General features: G+C 42.2%; 2 protein-coding genes across 4 annotated transcripts; one reads left to right on the forward strand and one right to left on the reverse strand.

The window, feature by feature from the left end:
- Positions 1–1,740: 1,740 nt before the first annotated feature.
- On the reverse strand, positions 1,741–8,275 carry TOPORS (TOP1 binding arginine/serine rich protein, E3 ubiquitin ligase). Of its 2 annotated transcripts, none has more exons than XM_007433369.4 (2): positions 7,912–8,275; positions 1,741–6,034 (listed from the first exon to the last, which is right to left on the reverse strand). In XM_007433369.4, the coding sequence occupies exons 1-2, from the start codon at positions 7,981–7,983 to the stop codon at positions 3,086–3,088; spliced, it is 3,021 nt and encodes a 1,006-aa protein (XP_007433431.1). In that variant the 5' UTR covers positions 7,984–8,275; the 3' UTR covers positions 1,741–3,085. The 2 variants fall into 2 exon arrangements, with proteins under 2 accessions (XP_007433431.1, XP_087986123.1); XM_088129997.1 differs by lacking the exon at positions 7,912–8,275 and adding an exon at positions 6,698–7,014.
- A 1,186-nt stretch (positions 8,276–9,461) lies between these two features.
- On the forward strand, positions 9,462–14,727 carry TZMP1 (transition zone microprotein 1). Of its 2 annotated transcripts, none has more exons than XM_088129780.1 (3): positions 9,462–9,681; positions 11,551–11,684; positions 11,844–14,186. In XM_088129780.1, the coding sequence occupies exons 1-2, from the start codon at positions 9,637–9,639 to the stop codon at positions 11,659–11,661; spliced, it is 156 nt and encodes a 51-aa protein (XP_087985906.1). In that variant the 5' UTR covers positions 9,462–9,636; the 3' UTR covers positions 11,662–11,684; positions 11,844–14,186. The 2 variants fall into 2 exon arrangements, with proteins under 2 accessions (XP_087985906.1, XP_087985907.1); XM_088129781.1 differs by lacking the exon at positions 11,844–14,186 and adding an exon at positions 14,524–14,727 and having other exon boundaries at positions 9,469–9,681.
- Positions 14,728–14,770: the final 43 nt, after the last annotated feature.

The raw sequence follows: 14,770 nt of genomic DNA on the forward strand, positions 1-14,770 counted from the left end.
AGAGCTCTTTTGAGGCCAATAGAAGTTAATGACAGAATTACTGCAGCATCTACATACAGTAATAAGCTGACATGACTTTGGGCTAATTTAGGAGGATGAAAATTAGAGCCATGAAGAACCAATGAGTTTATATAGTAGTTGAATAAAACTGGGGCCAATACACATCCCTGTCTGACTCCCTTTCCTTTGTGACATGTCCTTGATTACTGCACCTGACCTTCAGTCTTGCGTTCCTGTGTATTTCAGTGAGCAGCAGGAGTAGACATTTGTCCATTGTGGTATTTTTTTTTAATTTATGCCACAGTTTAGTTCTAGATACTGCATCAAAAGCTGACCTAAAGTCAATAAATGCTGCATAAAGGGGTTGTCCTGATTTGTGGGTGTACTTTTCTACTAGATGTTAGAGCACCAAAGCATGCTCTAACATTGGGCAGCCTGCTCTAAATCCAGCCTGTTCATCCATCAGAATGTCTTCAGATTCAAGCCAATCAATTAGTTTCTCCTGTAGCTATTTAGCATACATTTTGCTGATCTGACTTAACAAACTGATTGGGCAATGGTTAGCTGGATATCTCTCTTGCCCTTCTTATATAATGGTATTATAATAGCCAAGCCCCAGGCCTTTTGTTATCGTGGCCAATCTATTGCTGTGAAAACTGAGGCTAGCACTGGAATCCACCATTCCAAATTATTTTTTATTACTTCACATCTTTCATTACTTCACATCATTTTCACATAAGAAAATCTGAACCAGGGGCTTTCCCTGGTTTGAACTGTTTATATTTCTAATCTCTGAGCATGAGACCGGGGGCCTGTGGGGAAGAGAGGCCACATCCAACTCCAAATCTGCCAGGAAATTCTCCACTTGACCATATAGGGTAACAAAATGGTATTCCCATGTACTGACTGGTATATGCAATGAAGAGCTATAAATATTGTTAGAAAAAGATGAGGCTACCAACCTCCAGATGGCAGGGTTTTTTGCACCGGCAGCTATTAAGCGTTGCCAGTATACCCTCATAGCATTTTTTTTTTTGGACAAATTAACTTTATACTGTTTTTTTCAATGTCACTAACTCAGAAATTGAACAAGAACCAACGTTCTCTTTATATAATTTAAAATGGCGATTTAGAAAATGCCAAGCTTCACGGCATTTGTGGTTGAACCAAGCATGACATGTTCTGGATCATGCCTAATTGGAACAGACTGGGGGGCTGTTAACAGGGATTGGGATAGTTTGGTTAAGTTATTTAAATTAGCCAATATGATGTCATCTAACTTAACCTCCACTGTTGCTGAGTAAAGAGACTTGACTGGTTCGCTTCTAACAAGGTTAATGATTATTGCTGCTTGCTGAGATGTCCATTTAGCATGGGTGAGATAAAGGTCATCAGCCATTGTTGCAATGTGGCAAGAAGATAAAAACAACCTATCAAAGATTTTCAGGAACAGAGTAACAGGAAAGTGGTCACTTTCAGGTCGACCAACAATTACAACTTTAGGCAGGGAATTAAACTCTGAGAGATCCCAACATAGTTGTTGTTGTAAACTTTATTGTCATCGTACCGCGTACAACGAAATGAAATGTCTAACAGGGAAGGCTTGGTACCAGCCCAGTGAGTATACTGAGCTGGGTAATCATCACTAATAGATCCATTTAAAATGACCAAATTCAGTTTTGTATAAGACTGAACAAGACAAAACCCTCTATAATCACTAAATACATCCTTAGACTCACAGCATAGAATAGGGGGTCTTATTACAGAGGAGAAAGGCCGGTAATGAAATTTAGCAAAATGTGATTTGTTGTGTTCCAATTCTTGCATTAAAATCACCAGCCAATATTCAATGTGCTGCAGGGAATGCAACCATTAGATCTTCCACATAGGTATCTATTTTATCCCATATGTGTCTTACCTGTGCTTGTATATGTAGGGGTGGGATGTACACATTAATCAAAAGGAATTGACTCCTATTGAATTGAAGTAGAACTGCCAGTGCATACTGGTCTAATGGTTGTAAACTAGTTATTTGAATCTGTAATGAGGTAGATATTAATATTTAATGTTTATTCGCATTACCTGTTAAACAACCAAGATAAATGTATTCCCCTAAAAGTAGCAAAATTCTGCTACATTATGTGTAAGCTTCACCCACAAATGGTTGCTAACAGTTATTAATGTTAAGGGATAATTTTTGCTTTGTTTGTTTTATAGAATGTATTTTTATTGGTCAGTGACTGAAATAAAGTTTCTGTCACAGTTCTATCTGAACTATGATTAATATTTAATTATTAAAAGTAAACAATGTTTATTACTTGCTTACTCTAACCACGCATTACTTTTAATGGGCAAAGGGGGGAGTACAAAAGCATCTATCATAATTTCAGGTTATGCTATCACAGTGTTTGAGAGCTCCTGTCTTAAACATTGTGCAAGGAGAACAAAGTGAGAAAAAATGTAAAGATCTCAGGAAAGTTTTTATTCTGAGTCTGTGCAAGACTTACTTAAATGGCAGTCTGCATTAACATTAAATATAAAGCTAGAACACAGAGCATTAAAAAAAGTACATTCAGGAGGGGAGGGGAAGGACAATGTGTGAAACAGACAAAATAGGGAAGGAAAGGGAGGGGAGACAGAGAATAAACTGTTTCTGATTTCAAATGTAAAATCGGTGGCACTGGAGGAGGAAAAAAGTCCCCCCTCAGAGCAACGCAAAAGATACAAATCAAGGATATGACAAAATTAAACCTGAATCTTTTGCCTTTTACTTTTCACAAATTAAAAAAGAAAGCATCAAAATTCTGTATTTTTTTTTTAAAAAGATTCTGACAATCTATATTACAAAAAGAAAACCCAGTACATTTTTGTGACACAAGGAACATTTAGCACATACTTTGAAGAAAAGGAGACATCAGAAACTAGCAACTGATTCTTGGGCTTCCTAAAATTTAAAAATCAAACATTCTTTATGCTAAAGTACTTTTGTAACATTTTTGCACCAGAACCAGAAGATATTTTGTTGCCTTTTGAAAAAGTCTCCTCGGAGGGGAAAAATCTGTTTTTTTAAAAAAAGTTTATAAAGTTACGCATTCTGCTCTGGTGAACGTAGCTGATGTGAATTGTCACTAAGTATTTTTGACAGACCTAACAACAAAGATGTTCTGGCAGTTGGCAACTGGTTGAAAGGTTCGGTTTCTATGATGCTAGGTTGACCTTCTGTGACAAACGAAGTGCCACTGTTAGTCACAGTAGCTATGTCCCTGTTGACAGTTCCTTGCGTCGGGAAAGCTCCGTTTGGAATCTCACCGACATCTTTCTCACTGGAAGGAACGCTGCTGCCTTTGTCTGGATTTTCTGTTCCGCCACCAGGTCTCTCGTAACTGCAGTCTCTAGCCTCCAAGAGTGATGAAGGAGCCTCCATCATTCTGTCATTCTGCTGAATTGTACGAGTCCAGGAAATGCTACTATCAGAGTCTGTATTTTCTTGGATTTCACTGTCTCTGTCACTATCACTGTCAATTGTAATTACAACAGGAGAAGATAATGGAGAGGAACTGGTAGGATTTTTATGAGGTTTCTTAATTCTTTTCTGTTTCTTTTTATGACACCTTGTTACATCAGTGATTTTCCCTTCATAAATAATCTCAACGCTTGGGCTTCTTGACCATTTTTTCCTCTTTTCCTGTTGAGTCTCAGCTTGAGCTTGCCTGTCTGCCTTTCTGTAGACGGCCTGGTACTTTGGTAAAGGTTTCTCTAGAGCACCGCCTTCTTTTGCAGAAGAGGCTTCCTCGCTTCCCCTCTGAGCGCTCTCCAAGTGACGCGTTTTGTATTTCCTTTTCCCGCTCGGCTTTTCAGAGCGCCCTCTGTCAGGGCCCCTGGAAGGAGTTCTTGATCTGCTGCTAGATCGGCTTCTCGATCTGTGCCTTTCGTAGTAGTAATACCTACTTTCCATGTGACCTCTGGGATACCGGCTGTTGGTTCGCTCCGAAAAGGACTGCACTCTGTAATCTGGGCTGGCAGACTGCCTGGAATACTGCGCTCTGGCCTGAGTGCGCCTCCTGTGGGAAGACTCGTAGCCATCTCTGATTGTATTTCGACTGTAGAAAGTATATTCCCATCTATATTTGCTTTGGTAACTGTCTCTCAGGTAATAATCACTATCTTTGCTCTTGGAAGCTCTGCTGTACTCTTTACTTCGAGACCGTGACCTGCTTAAATCTCTAGATTCAATGCTTTCACTACTCAGAGAAAGAGTTTGGCTCTTTCGGGATATACTCTTGTCTCGGGTTCTTGACCTCTTTTTATCTTTTTTGTGCTTATGTCTGCTGCAGTCTCTTTTCCTTTTCCGTTTTTCCATACTACGATGCTTCCTCTTACTTTTCAAACTATGGCGCTCTCTGTGAGAACGTTGCACGTATGATTCAGATTTCCTCCTTTTTGATAAACTGTAGTCGTAACAGTCTTCTTTTGAAGGAGAGCTTTGTAACCAAGACGCTTCTCTTAATTTGTCTTTGTCTTTTTCGCTCTTCTTGGACTTCTTTTTTTTACTGGGGAGAGATATATTGTTCTTATTACTGGCACTATCATCTCTGGACCCAACGGAGAATGGTGATGCATACCCACTAGCATCAGTATCGCTAAAGCTGTGGTATTGAATAGGCTGTACTTTCTTCACATCTTCATTCTTCCCATCATCGACGGAATCCTCAGAGTCTGATGACAGCTCAACAAGCTCAGGTGTTCTCTCAGCTAATGGTTTCACGTAGCCAACAATAACACAGTTGTCAGAAGAATCACAGCTCTCGCCATTCATCTCTACACTTGCTGGTAATGACGTCTGCATTATGTTTGCAGAAGGCTCTTCATCGGAGCTTTCGGAAGTGTCTAAAGCAGTAGATATGGCAGCACGAATTTGCTCTGAGCTGGAGTAAGATGGGCCAGGTGTTTCATCATCCCAGGGTGCCTGACCTATATCACTTCTGAAGGCATTACATTCTGGCCCTTGGGTATCAGTCTCATCAGGAGAGATTGTGATAATAGAAGATTCAGAGCGGCTTCCTTCTTCGTATGATGGAGCAGGACAATCATAATTTGCATGCTGGTCATATGCTTCTATGTTAAAAGGACATCTGGCAAAGTTGATAAACTCATGTAAGAAGTGTTCTGTGCGATGGAGTAAGAAAGGTTTTAAGTCAGCAGCAAACGCCTGGCCTTCTAGATCATACCTAGTTACGTTACTCATTATTATATGTTGTACAATGTTAACTAGAGATCCATGAGCACCAAACAGGACTGTGAGCTCACGTTTTAACCATGGAACCAGTCTATGAAGGCAGGCAGGATTCCGGCGGAAAAATTCAGCTGATATATCCCTATAACGCCCTCCGTCTTCAATACTTCTCACACGTGTACCAGATCGATACAGAGCTCTTCGAAAGTTAATGATCTCTTGCTCTTGAATTTGTCGCATAGATCTGCCCTCCAAACTAGCTTGTCGCCTTGATGCAAGCCGTCTGATCATCTGATACATTTCTGCATCTCTCTGCCTTGTTGTCTGAGTTGATAACCCTTCAAACAAGATCCCACTATCTGGGGGAGACATCGTCCTTCGAGAGGTGGAATTCCTTCGGGGATAAACAGATGCACGACGTTCTCTTGTTAACGTAGTCCGGTAACGGAATCGCCTCCCATTAGGATTAGCAAAAGATTCCGTTTCTGAAGGCCTAACAGTATACACCTTAAAGTCATCTTCAGATCTCATGCTGTGCACAATGGAGTGAAAGGGCTGTTTACAGAGTGGGCATTCTGCTTTGTTTTTGGACCACTCCAACACACACCGGAAGCAGAATCTGTGCCAGCAGCGATCCAAGTAGGCCACATTTTCAAACTTGTCCAGGCAGATTGGACATTTAGAATCTGGAGATGCTTCTGCTGGCATTGTCTGATGTGGCCTGTTTGTGCCAGATTTTGGTGAACAGTTATCTGTTGCGAACTCATCTGTTGTAAAGTCATCTGTTATGGATGACAAGTTCTGAAAATTAAAAAAAAAACAAACCAATAATCAGTGTATACTTGGCACAAGTACTGTGTTTGTTTGAACTGAAGATTACAATGTAAAAATATCACCAATTTATCAGATTAAATTTGTGTGCTTCCTGCAATGCTAAGTTATTGCCTCATTCAGGGACATATTTTCCACTCCTATAATATCAAGCAATGAGAAAAAAGATATTTTCAAGATGCAGAGAGATAAATATGCAGGACTATTAAGGCCAAAACCTTAATAATTCTTCCTCAGCATCTTTAGGTCTGAGATATAAGTGATTTAATATAAGAATAGCACAAAGCCTAATGTTTGAATCAGATGCAAATCCATCTCCCAAATCATGAGTAGCAGAGAGCATCAAGAACTCTGACATGCAGAGAATATGAATACAGCTATATTTAAGATAAAGTACCAGGAAACTCTGCACCAAATATACATTGTAACATTTTAATTTTAGCTTTATCCCAACTGCTGAGTAACAAAAACAGCAACTTGGCCTCCATTAAAACTTTCCCTAGAATAGGAATTGTCTAGAAGAACAATTCAAGCATTAACCAAGCCACAAATACGAGTCTGCATCCCTTAATAAGCAGAGTATCTACTTATTATCAGGAGGACCTTCAAGACAGTCACTTATCTTCTAGTCACCTTTTGGCTTGACAACTGCAACACGCTCTACACGGTGCTATCCTTGAAGACCACCCAGAAGTTTCAACTGGTCCAGAACACAGTGGCACAGCAATACTAGGCATGCCTCAGTATGCCCATGTAACACCTCTGCTTCACGAGCTGCACTGGTTGCTGGTTTACTTCTGGGTGCGATTTGAGGTGTGGTTGTTACCTATAAAGCCCTACATGGCATAGAGCCTGGTTACTTGAGGGACCACCTGTCTTCCATAGCATGTGCCCAGCTGGTTCAATCCTGCAGGGTTGGCGTGCTCTGGGATCCTTCGATTAAACTATCATCTGTCTGGACTCCAGAAGTGCACCTTCTCTGTAGCAGCACCTGCCCTCTGGAATGAGATTATCCCTGAGATCTGGATGGCCCCCACTCTGCTGTTGTTGAGGAGAGCCGTGAAGACCTGGCTCTTCATCCAGGCCTTTGGAGAGGGAGAGGGAGTCTCCTTGCTTCATTGTGCCATCTTTATTTTTTATATTTCATTTGACTTTACTGTAATTTGTTTGATCACTGTGATCTGCCCGAAGCCTTTGAGCTTTGGTCAGCATACAAATTCAATGAACTATTATTAAACAAACAATTCTACAACTGTACCACTGCCCCACGGGAAAAAGGCAACAATTATTTCACAGCTACTACATTTTGAATGTAGAAACTATAGAAACATCTACGAGTAATATTTTCATCAACACTGAGAAATCTGGGAAAGGATCCATCGATCAGCATTTAATCTCTCAGAAAGCACCTATAAAATACTAACGGCCCTTCCCGAATCCTCGCAGGCACTCAATGGACCCTTTAGGAAGTCCACTTCCGCATCTCTCCCTTTTGAAGCAACGGTGCCTCTGAGATTACCCAAAGCGTCGCTTCCTCCCCACGACGAGAGTGAGGGGGGCGGGCCGAACCCTGGGGCGTCATCCGGCAGCCAATAAGCGGCCGCAAACAGCATGGGGACCCCGAGTCCGATTTCCCTAGGGAGGGCAGCACCGCCCACCGCGAGGGGAGGGGACGGGGACAGATACCGTCGAAACGCATGAGCATCTGGACAAGAAGGCCACTGCACATGCGCAGATAGAAGAGCCCACTCGATCTCCCCACCTCGGAAAAAAATAACGGGGAAAAGTGCCCGGATGACCCAGAGTTTTGCCGATCACCCTCCCCCTCGAAGAACCCACCTACTCACCGGTTTAGGCCGTTGGCGTCGGCGGCCATTGGCACCGGCGGCTCGGCTACGGAGCTCTCGGGGGTCACACATGGACGGCGGCACAACCGAAGGCGACGGCGGCTGCTTTGGTGGCTGCCCTGTCCTTCCAAACCGGATACACAACCCCACTGGCAGGGAGGGGGAAGAGTCGCTTCCCGAGTTAAGAGGAAGATGGGAAGAGGAGGGTAATTTTCAAAAAACAAACGCTGGCGACGTTGGCCTTCACTGCCTGTTTCCTCAACGGCAGCGCAAAGAACGTTCGCTGGGTGACGTCACGCTCTCTTCCTTTGAGGGCATTTAAACGAAGGCGGAGAGAAACAGCCGCTTTCTTTGCTGGGCTAAAGGTTCCACGGCTACGGACGTAAGACTTCAACTCCCATTAGCCTCAGCGAGCACGGCCGTAGCACCAAAGCATCATGGGAGTTATAGTTCAAAAGACCCGGAGGTCACCAGATGGCTTACTGCCTTTGTAATATAGAGGGGATGAATGGGTAGGTCTACGTTCCTCGCACTCAGAAGGGAGGAAAGCAACATTCCCAGTGTTTTCTTACCCATAACGATGATCGATTTATAACTCGATACGGACACCAGAGGGGAAAGCAAGGCTCTTGACTGCACGATCTTAATGCGTATTTATTCATAATGAATGAAAACACAATGAAGACTGGGACTTGATTCAGACGCTATTGCTATCGTCATCCCTCTCTCCTTATTTATTTATTTATTTATTTATTTATTTATTTATTGTCAGATTTATTTTCTGCCCGATTCCCAGCAACTTTAGGCGGTTTGCAAAATGTTTTTTAAAAAAAACATTTAAAACCAGAAAACATCTTAAAACAAAACAAAGAAAAAACGAGAGCAAAGATGGCAACGATAACTAACCCAGATGAGAACAAAGAAAAAGAAGAAAAGGGGGCTTCAATCATGCTTGCCAAAGGCCTGGGCAAGGCTCTTCTTAATCAACCTGCCTGATGAAACTGAGAAACGGAGGATTTGCGTTGCTTTGTAATTCTTCCGGTTCCCTAAGGGAGTTATTGCCCCTAGATGAACTTTGGAGGTGCTGCGGGGGCAGAATCGGTGTGGGCAACAGCCAGGGCTTATTTGGAAGAGGCTCACTCCCCATTTATCTCAGGGTATGAGGGTTCTGCCTTGGGATACAGTGTCCTGCCCATGACGTAGGAGGGAGCTGTTATTGGCAAGGTGGGGAAGACCACGAATTAAGACGGGAGGACGGAATCAAACAAATGTCAGGGCTGTCATTAGAAGAGCGACATGTTTTTGCTGGAGACCGATGGTGAGCATTTGTCTCGAATAGGCCTCGCTTCATAAGCTAATTTCAGGGGATACCTTGGATCAGGGTTCCTCAACCTCAGCAACTTTAAGGTGGGTGGACTTCAGCTCCCAGAATTCCCCAGCCAGCATGGCTGGCTGGGGAATTCTGGGAGCTGAAGTCCACCCATCTTAAAGTTGCTGAGGTTGAGGAACCCTGCCTTGGATATCCCCCTCCCCACTGGGCATCGGTCACGGCGTTGCTAAGGGACCATCCTGGAATAATTGGCAGGAGGAGGAGGAGGAGGAGGAGGAGGATCTGGCTCCCTTAACAAAAATGGCTCTCTCCCCTCTCCTGCCACTCCGCTGATGTCACTTCCTGGGGCTTCTTGAGCGAGGCGAGGGCGGGGTCGCGAACGGGGGAAGCGGAGGATGGCGCCGGTGAATCGACGTGCCCTCGAGTGGCTCTACTCGCTGGTAAGGGGGTGCCGCTTTCTTAGTCTTTCCCGCCTGCCGCCGTCTCTTCCGTTGTTTGAGGGAGCGGGACACGGCAACGACGTACAAAGAAAGCTTGGGAGGCCGATTTACGGGGCCCGTCCCGCGCTCGCGCCTCAGAAATAAGCAGCGGGGCCGGATTAGCCCCGTAAATCCGGCGGGCTCTTTCTCAGAGGAACGGGCATAGGGCTTCCACCCATATTTACAGTCCAGCTGGACTTGGAAGCGAACCCCCTTATGCCGTCTGAAGTTTCGGCCTTCGTCTCTTTCGATGACCGTGGGCGCTTTTAATAGAGAGACCTGTCCGTGCGAGAGACCGTGCGGTTCCCTCCCATGACTGGCCCTCCTCGGCCCCGTGCCCTTGCCGTTTGGCCACGTTTCTGATTGCGCCCTCTTATAAGGATACTGGCATTGCCCGCCCCCGCTTTAAGCCCAGGCGCTGGCTGTCTACAGGAGAGCTGGATCGAGAGTTTTAAGTTGTGTCAAACTCTGCATCGGAACCTGAGATGGTGCAGAAAAAAATAGGCCTTGGCCTCTTGCCTTTCTCCCTTCTGCTTCCAACTTGAATCAAAGACGAGGATTTAGTTAAGTTTAATCAAACACAGGCTTTAGTTCAGCTCTTTATAACCTCGCTCTGTCTTCATTCCTGACTCCTGGAGAAGTCCCTGCGGTTTCCTTGGCAACGTTTTCAAAAAAGGCTTGCCAGTTCCTCCTCCCCAGGGTTGAGAGTGAGTGACTGGCCCAAGATCACCCAGCTGGCTTCCTACCTGAGGCAGGACTAGCACTGGTCTCCCAGTTTCTTTAGGGTGGGCACATTTTATGTCTGTGTGTACCAGTACATCTCTGGAGGATCTGAAACTTTATCCACAAGCTTTTCTGAATCCTCACTGTCCAACAGTTGCAATAATTAAAAAGCCTGTTCATCCTTTCAAACTGGATTTAAAAAAATAGAATACCTGGGAGGGGGAAAAAAGGTGAAAAGGCTTGTGAGCTTTGTTCTAGTCTTACCCTAAACATCTGAAATAAGCATGTACTTTTTGGCTTTATTGTTAGATTAAGTTCATCTATTATTTTAAGCCTCAGTATGATTAAATTTGGCTTTGTTTGTTCGTTTGTGCCTTCAAGTCAGTGTCAAATCCTGGCAACTGCCTGAACAGTTTTCTTGGCAAGATTTCGGAAGTGGTTTGAGATTGCCTTCTTCCTAGAGCTGAGAGAGAGAGGCTGGCCCAAGATCACCCAGCTGGCTTTGTGCCTAAGGCGGGACTAGAACTCATAGCCGCCTGGTGTCTTAACCACTACACCAAACTGGCTCTCCATTTTGGCTTACTGGGTTTTAAATTAGGCCATTATGTATTTAAACTATGCTTTATAACTTAGCATATTAGATACATCTAGCCAACTATGATTTATTCAACAAGTGATTAACATGAAACTTATTTTAGCACAAAATAGTCACTGTGGTGGTGTGGTGAAGGTATTGGACTAGGATGCTGAGAATCGAGTTCTAATTCCTTCTCAGCTGTGGAAGTTCACTGTATGTTGTAAGGGCCAGTCATATTCTCAGCCTAACAGAGCTGTTGCTGGAGAGATAAAATAGAGACCCTCATGGAAACTCTTGAGCTCCTGCAGAAAAGGCGGGATGTACTTTTAATAAATAGTAACAATATAGTATATAAGCATAGTCTTAGTAAGACACCAATCTCATCCGACCCCCTTCAGTTCAGCCCCTGGGTTCTGGTAGGTAAACCTCAGATTTGATTATGGCAGTGGGGATAAAACAACTGTAGAGAGAGGTTTTATGTATCAAACATAAATTTATATTAAGGACTATTTTGTTGCTTTCTTTCATAGATTCTTCTCATTACTGTATTGCTTTCATGGGGCTATGTCATTTATGCAACCCGAATAGCAGCCAAATGGCAGTTGAAGGAGAACTATCCCACAGAAGCCCAGAATCTTTGAGGCATCTCCGAACTAGAATACAGGTAGTCCCCAGTTTAAGAATGAGTTTCGTTCCCAAAGTCTGTCCTTAAGTTGAATTTGTATGTAAGCTGGTTATTATTGCATAATACTGTATAAGTAGTATCATGTAATGAATTTGAATGATTGTGTATTTAACTCAAATCATTGTGTATTTAACTCAGATTCTACCACAGGAACACAAAGACATTCTATAACTCCATAAATAATAATCTGCAAGAACTTGCATTCCAAACTAGAATGCTTGAGCTGCAGCAGTAATACTGAAGCTTCAGAGATAAAGATAACAGCTGTGAAGATTTGATACTCAGTACTGTTAACATATAATTAAGAAAACATCCTTGAATATCCCTTAAAAAACAACAACAGGATTTTACATTTCTTTCACTTAACTGCTTATTTTAATACGGTTCAGAAGAGTAAGGTCAGAAGAATAACTGCAAGTCCAAAGAGTCATTACTATGAAAACATGCCTAAATGATCTAGCTGCTTTGTGCAAGGAACTGATTTTAGAGTTAAAACAACAAAAAAATTACATTCCTACACAGTGCTTTTAATGGTACAGAAATAAATGCCTGGATATCTTTGGAAAGACTTGGCAAAAATGTATATGATAGATCAGAAATCCAGGGAGAACTTGAAGTTAAAGGACTCTTCAAATTACTTAATGCTGTTTTGAAGAAAAATCTTCATCACGCTGGTATTCATTATAATAAATATATATGATGTTTTTGTAAAATATGTCCATTGTACAATGAACTGCCAAAGCCAAAGGTTATCTACTTAGGGACATTTTTTAAAGGCATATTTAATTTTACTCAATGGCAATTTATGTAAATTAAAATGTAACTTTAGTCTTTTTTCTTTTGTTCACTTTAGTTGTTATCACATGTCAATTAAAGAATTGTTTTAATTGAGTACTTGGTAGTCAATCTGTAATATTTTGAATTTACTCATTTGTCTTTTAACTGCAGCTTTTATAAAATGCAAGGCCAGCCACTAAATCAGGAATACTAATGGATTCAATAGAGTGACAGTAACAACTGCAATATACAAAAAGGGTGAGAGAAACCTGCCCCCAAACTACAGACCAGTTAATCTGTTAAGTATAGTAAGTCGGTTGTATGTCAAATACCTGTATGGCAGAGCAACATGGGTTGCCTTAGGCACAAACAGGGCATTCTGTGTTACATTCAACCTTCATCGGGCAGGAAAAAACCCTCCAAAACTAATCTAGGCTTAATAATCAGCATTTATTGACCCTAGATCCACATTTGACCCGATCTGGAGAGAAACTTGGGTGTAAATTATGATCAACATCAGCTATTTCTCTTGATGTCAAAATTATATGAACCCACATCTTGGGGTTCACTTCAGCAGCCAAGGGCACCTGCTAAATTCCAAATTTTAGGGGCTAGACAAGGTTGCATCCTGGCTCCATTATTGTTCAATTTATATATTACCACTTGGTGCTTGTTTAGACTGTCATCCACCAAACCTGACAAAACTCTTGGTATGCTCTTTTATGCAGATGACAGATAATTCTCAAACTCCAGTACAGGTAGTCCTTGTTTAGCGACCACAATTGGGACCGGCAACTCAGTCATTAAGCAAAGGGTTGCTAAGTGAGACTATGACTCTTACTTCAGCTTTCCTTTGCTTTACAGACCTGCAAAGATCATAAATGCGAGGATTAGTCACAAAGTTACTTTTTCATCGCCATCATAACCAATCACTGTACGAGGCAGTTGCTAAATGAGGACTACCTGTAGGTTTAAGAAAAGCTTTGTATGCTCTTGCTACCTCTCGTGACAATCTCTCTTTGCAGATTAATGACAATACCAAAATAATGGTGTTCACTAAAAAGCAAGGGAGGGTAAATTGGCCACTATATGGACAGAGTTTAGTACAAGCTGCTTTAAATACCTTGAAGTAATCACCCATGCAGATTCTAACTCTAACACCTTTCCAGCCTTTCTCAGGATCCAAGTTTGTTCCTGCTGCACTAAAGCTATTGTCAGCAGAAGCCTGTGAGTAGATTCTTTATGGAATGCCACCTGATATCTATTCCAGCTTTTCAAAGGTTGAGCCTATTCAGTCCAAGTTCCTAAAAAAATATTTTTCAAATGCCTCAGTGTGTGCAAGCCCTAGTGCTGCTTGTCATATGGAAGCAGGACTACAAAGCTGAAGCCAGCACACCAGTTAGTATCTTTGAATTTGGGCAAAGCTGCTTACTTTCCGTCTAGGCTCACCCATATGTTTTAACTGACCCCTTTATCTTGAAGTGAAAAAAAGGTTGGAGGAATAACTGTACCACAATGGCTTTTCTCCTCACACACTAAAAACAGTGGGAAATAACTTGGGCTGGAAGAATATCAGACAATGATTATTTCATAAGGAAATTGAGCCCAGCCTCATTCCTACTGATATCTTCTTAGGAAACCAGGTTACGAGTCATAAGCCTGCCAGATACCTTAATCTGATCCCCATCCCAAAATTCCAAAGCACTCTGATACATACTCTGTAATACCCTGCAAACTGTCCTGGAAAAGAGATTCCAAAAGACCTTTGCCACTGTAAGTCAGGAGCCACTGGGACAATACCCAACATGCTTTTTATTATCACTCCTATCTGCAAAACAAATTTATCATGCCTTCATCAGTGCGATATCCAGGCCATAATGGGTTTTTATCTCAATCATCTTTTAGTTGATGCACTCTTTCAATGTCATCAAATTTTGCTTAACAGCCATCAAGAGTCAGCAGGACCTTATTAGATTTAACTAAACTTTCTCCAAGCTTAGTAATAACGGTAACTGTTAACCCTCCTGTTTATCTGTTCCAGATGTATTTATGATGGTCTCCTCAATGAAGCCTTAGTGCAAATAGCCTCAGGGTTCGAAGTGATTTACCTGAATGAAGAAAGTTTAACTTGCGCTGGCTGCTGTGTTCACCTTAACTCTTTTATTCCGTTTTGTTTTATTTATCTTTTAATCTTATTTTTATGTTGGATGTTATGTAAGGCCTATCAGTAACCAAAATAAAGTACTTTGACTTTAGATTCAGGATCTATTCATGATCAGTGACTGCAC

The sequence above is a fragment of the Python bivittatus genome, unplaced genomic scaffold (genome assembly GCF_059951505.1).
Source record: "Python bivittatus isolate LINGU-HERP-01145 unplaced genomic scaffold, Pbiv_v1 ctg000850_np1212, whole genome shotgun sequence".
Classification (NCBI taxonomy): Eukaryota; Metazoa; Chordata; class Lepidosauria; order Squamata; family Pythonidae; genus Python; species Python bivittatus.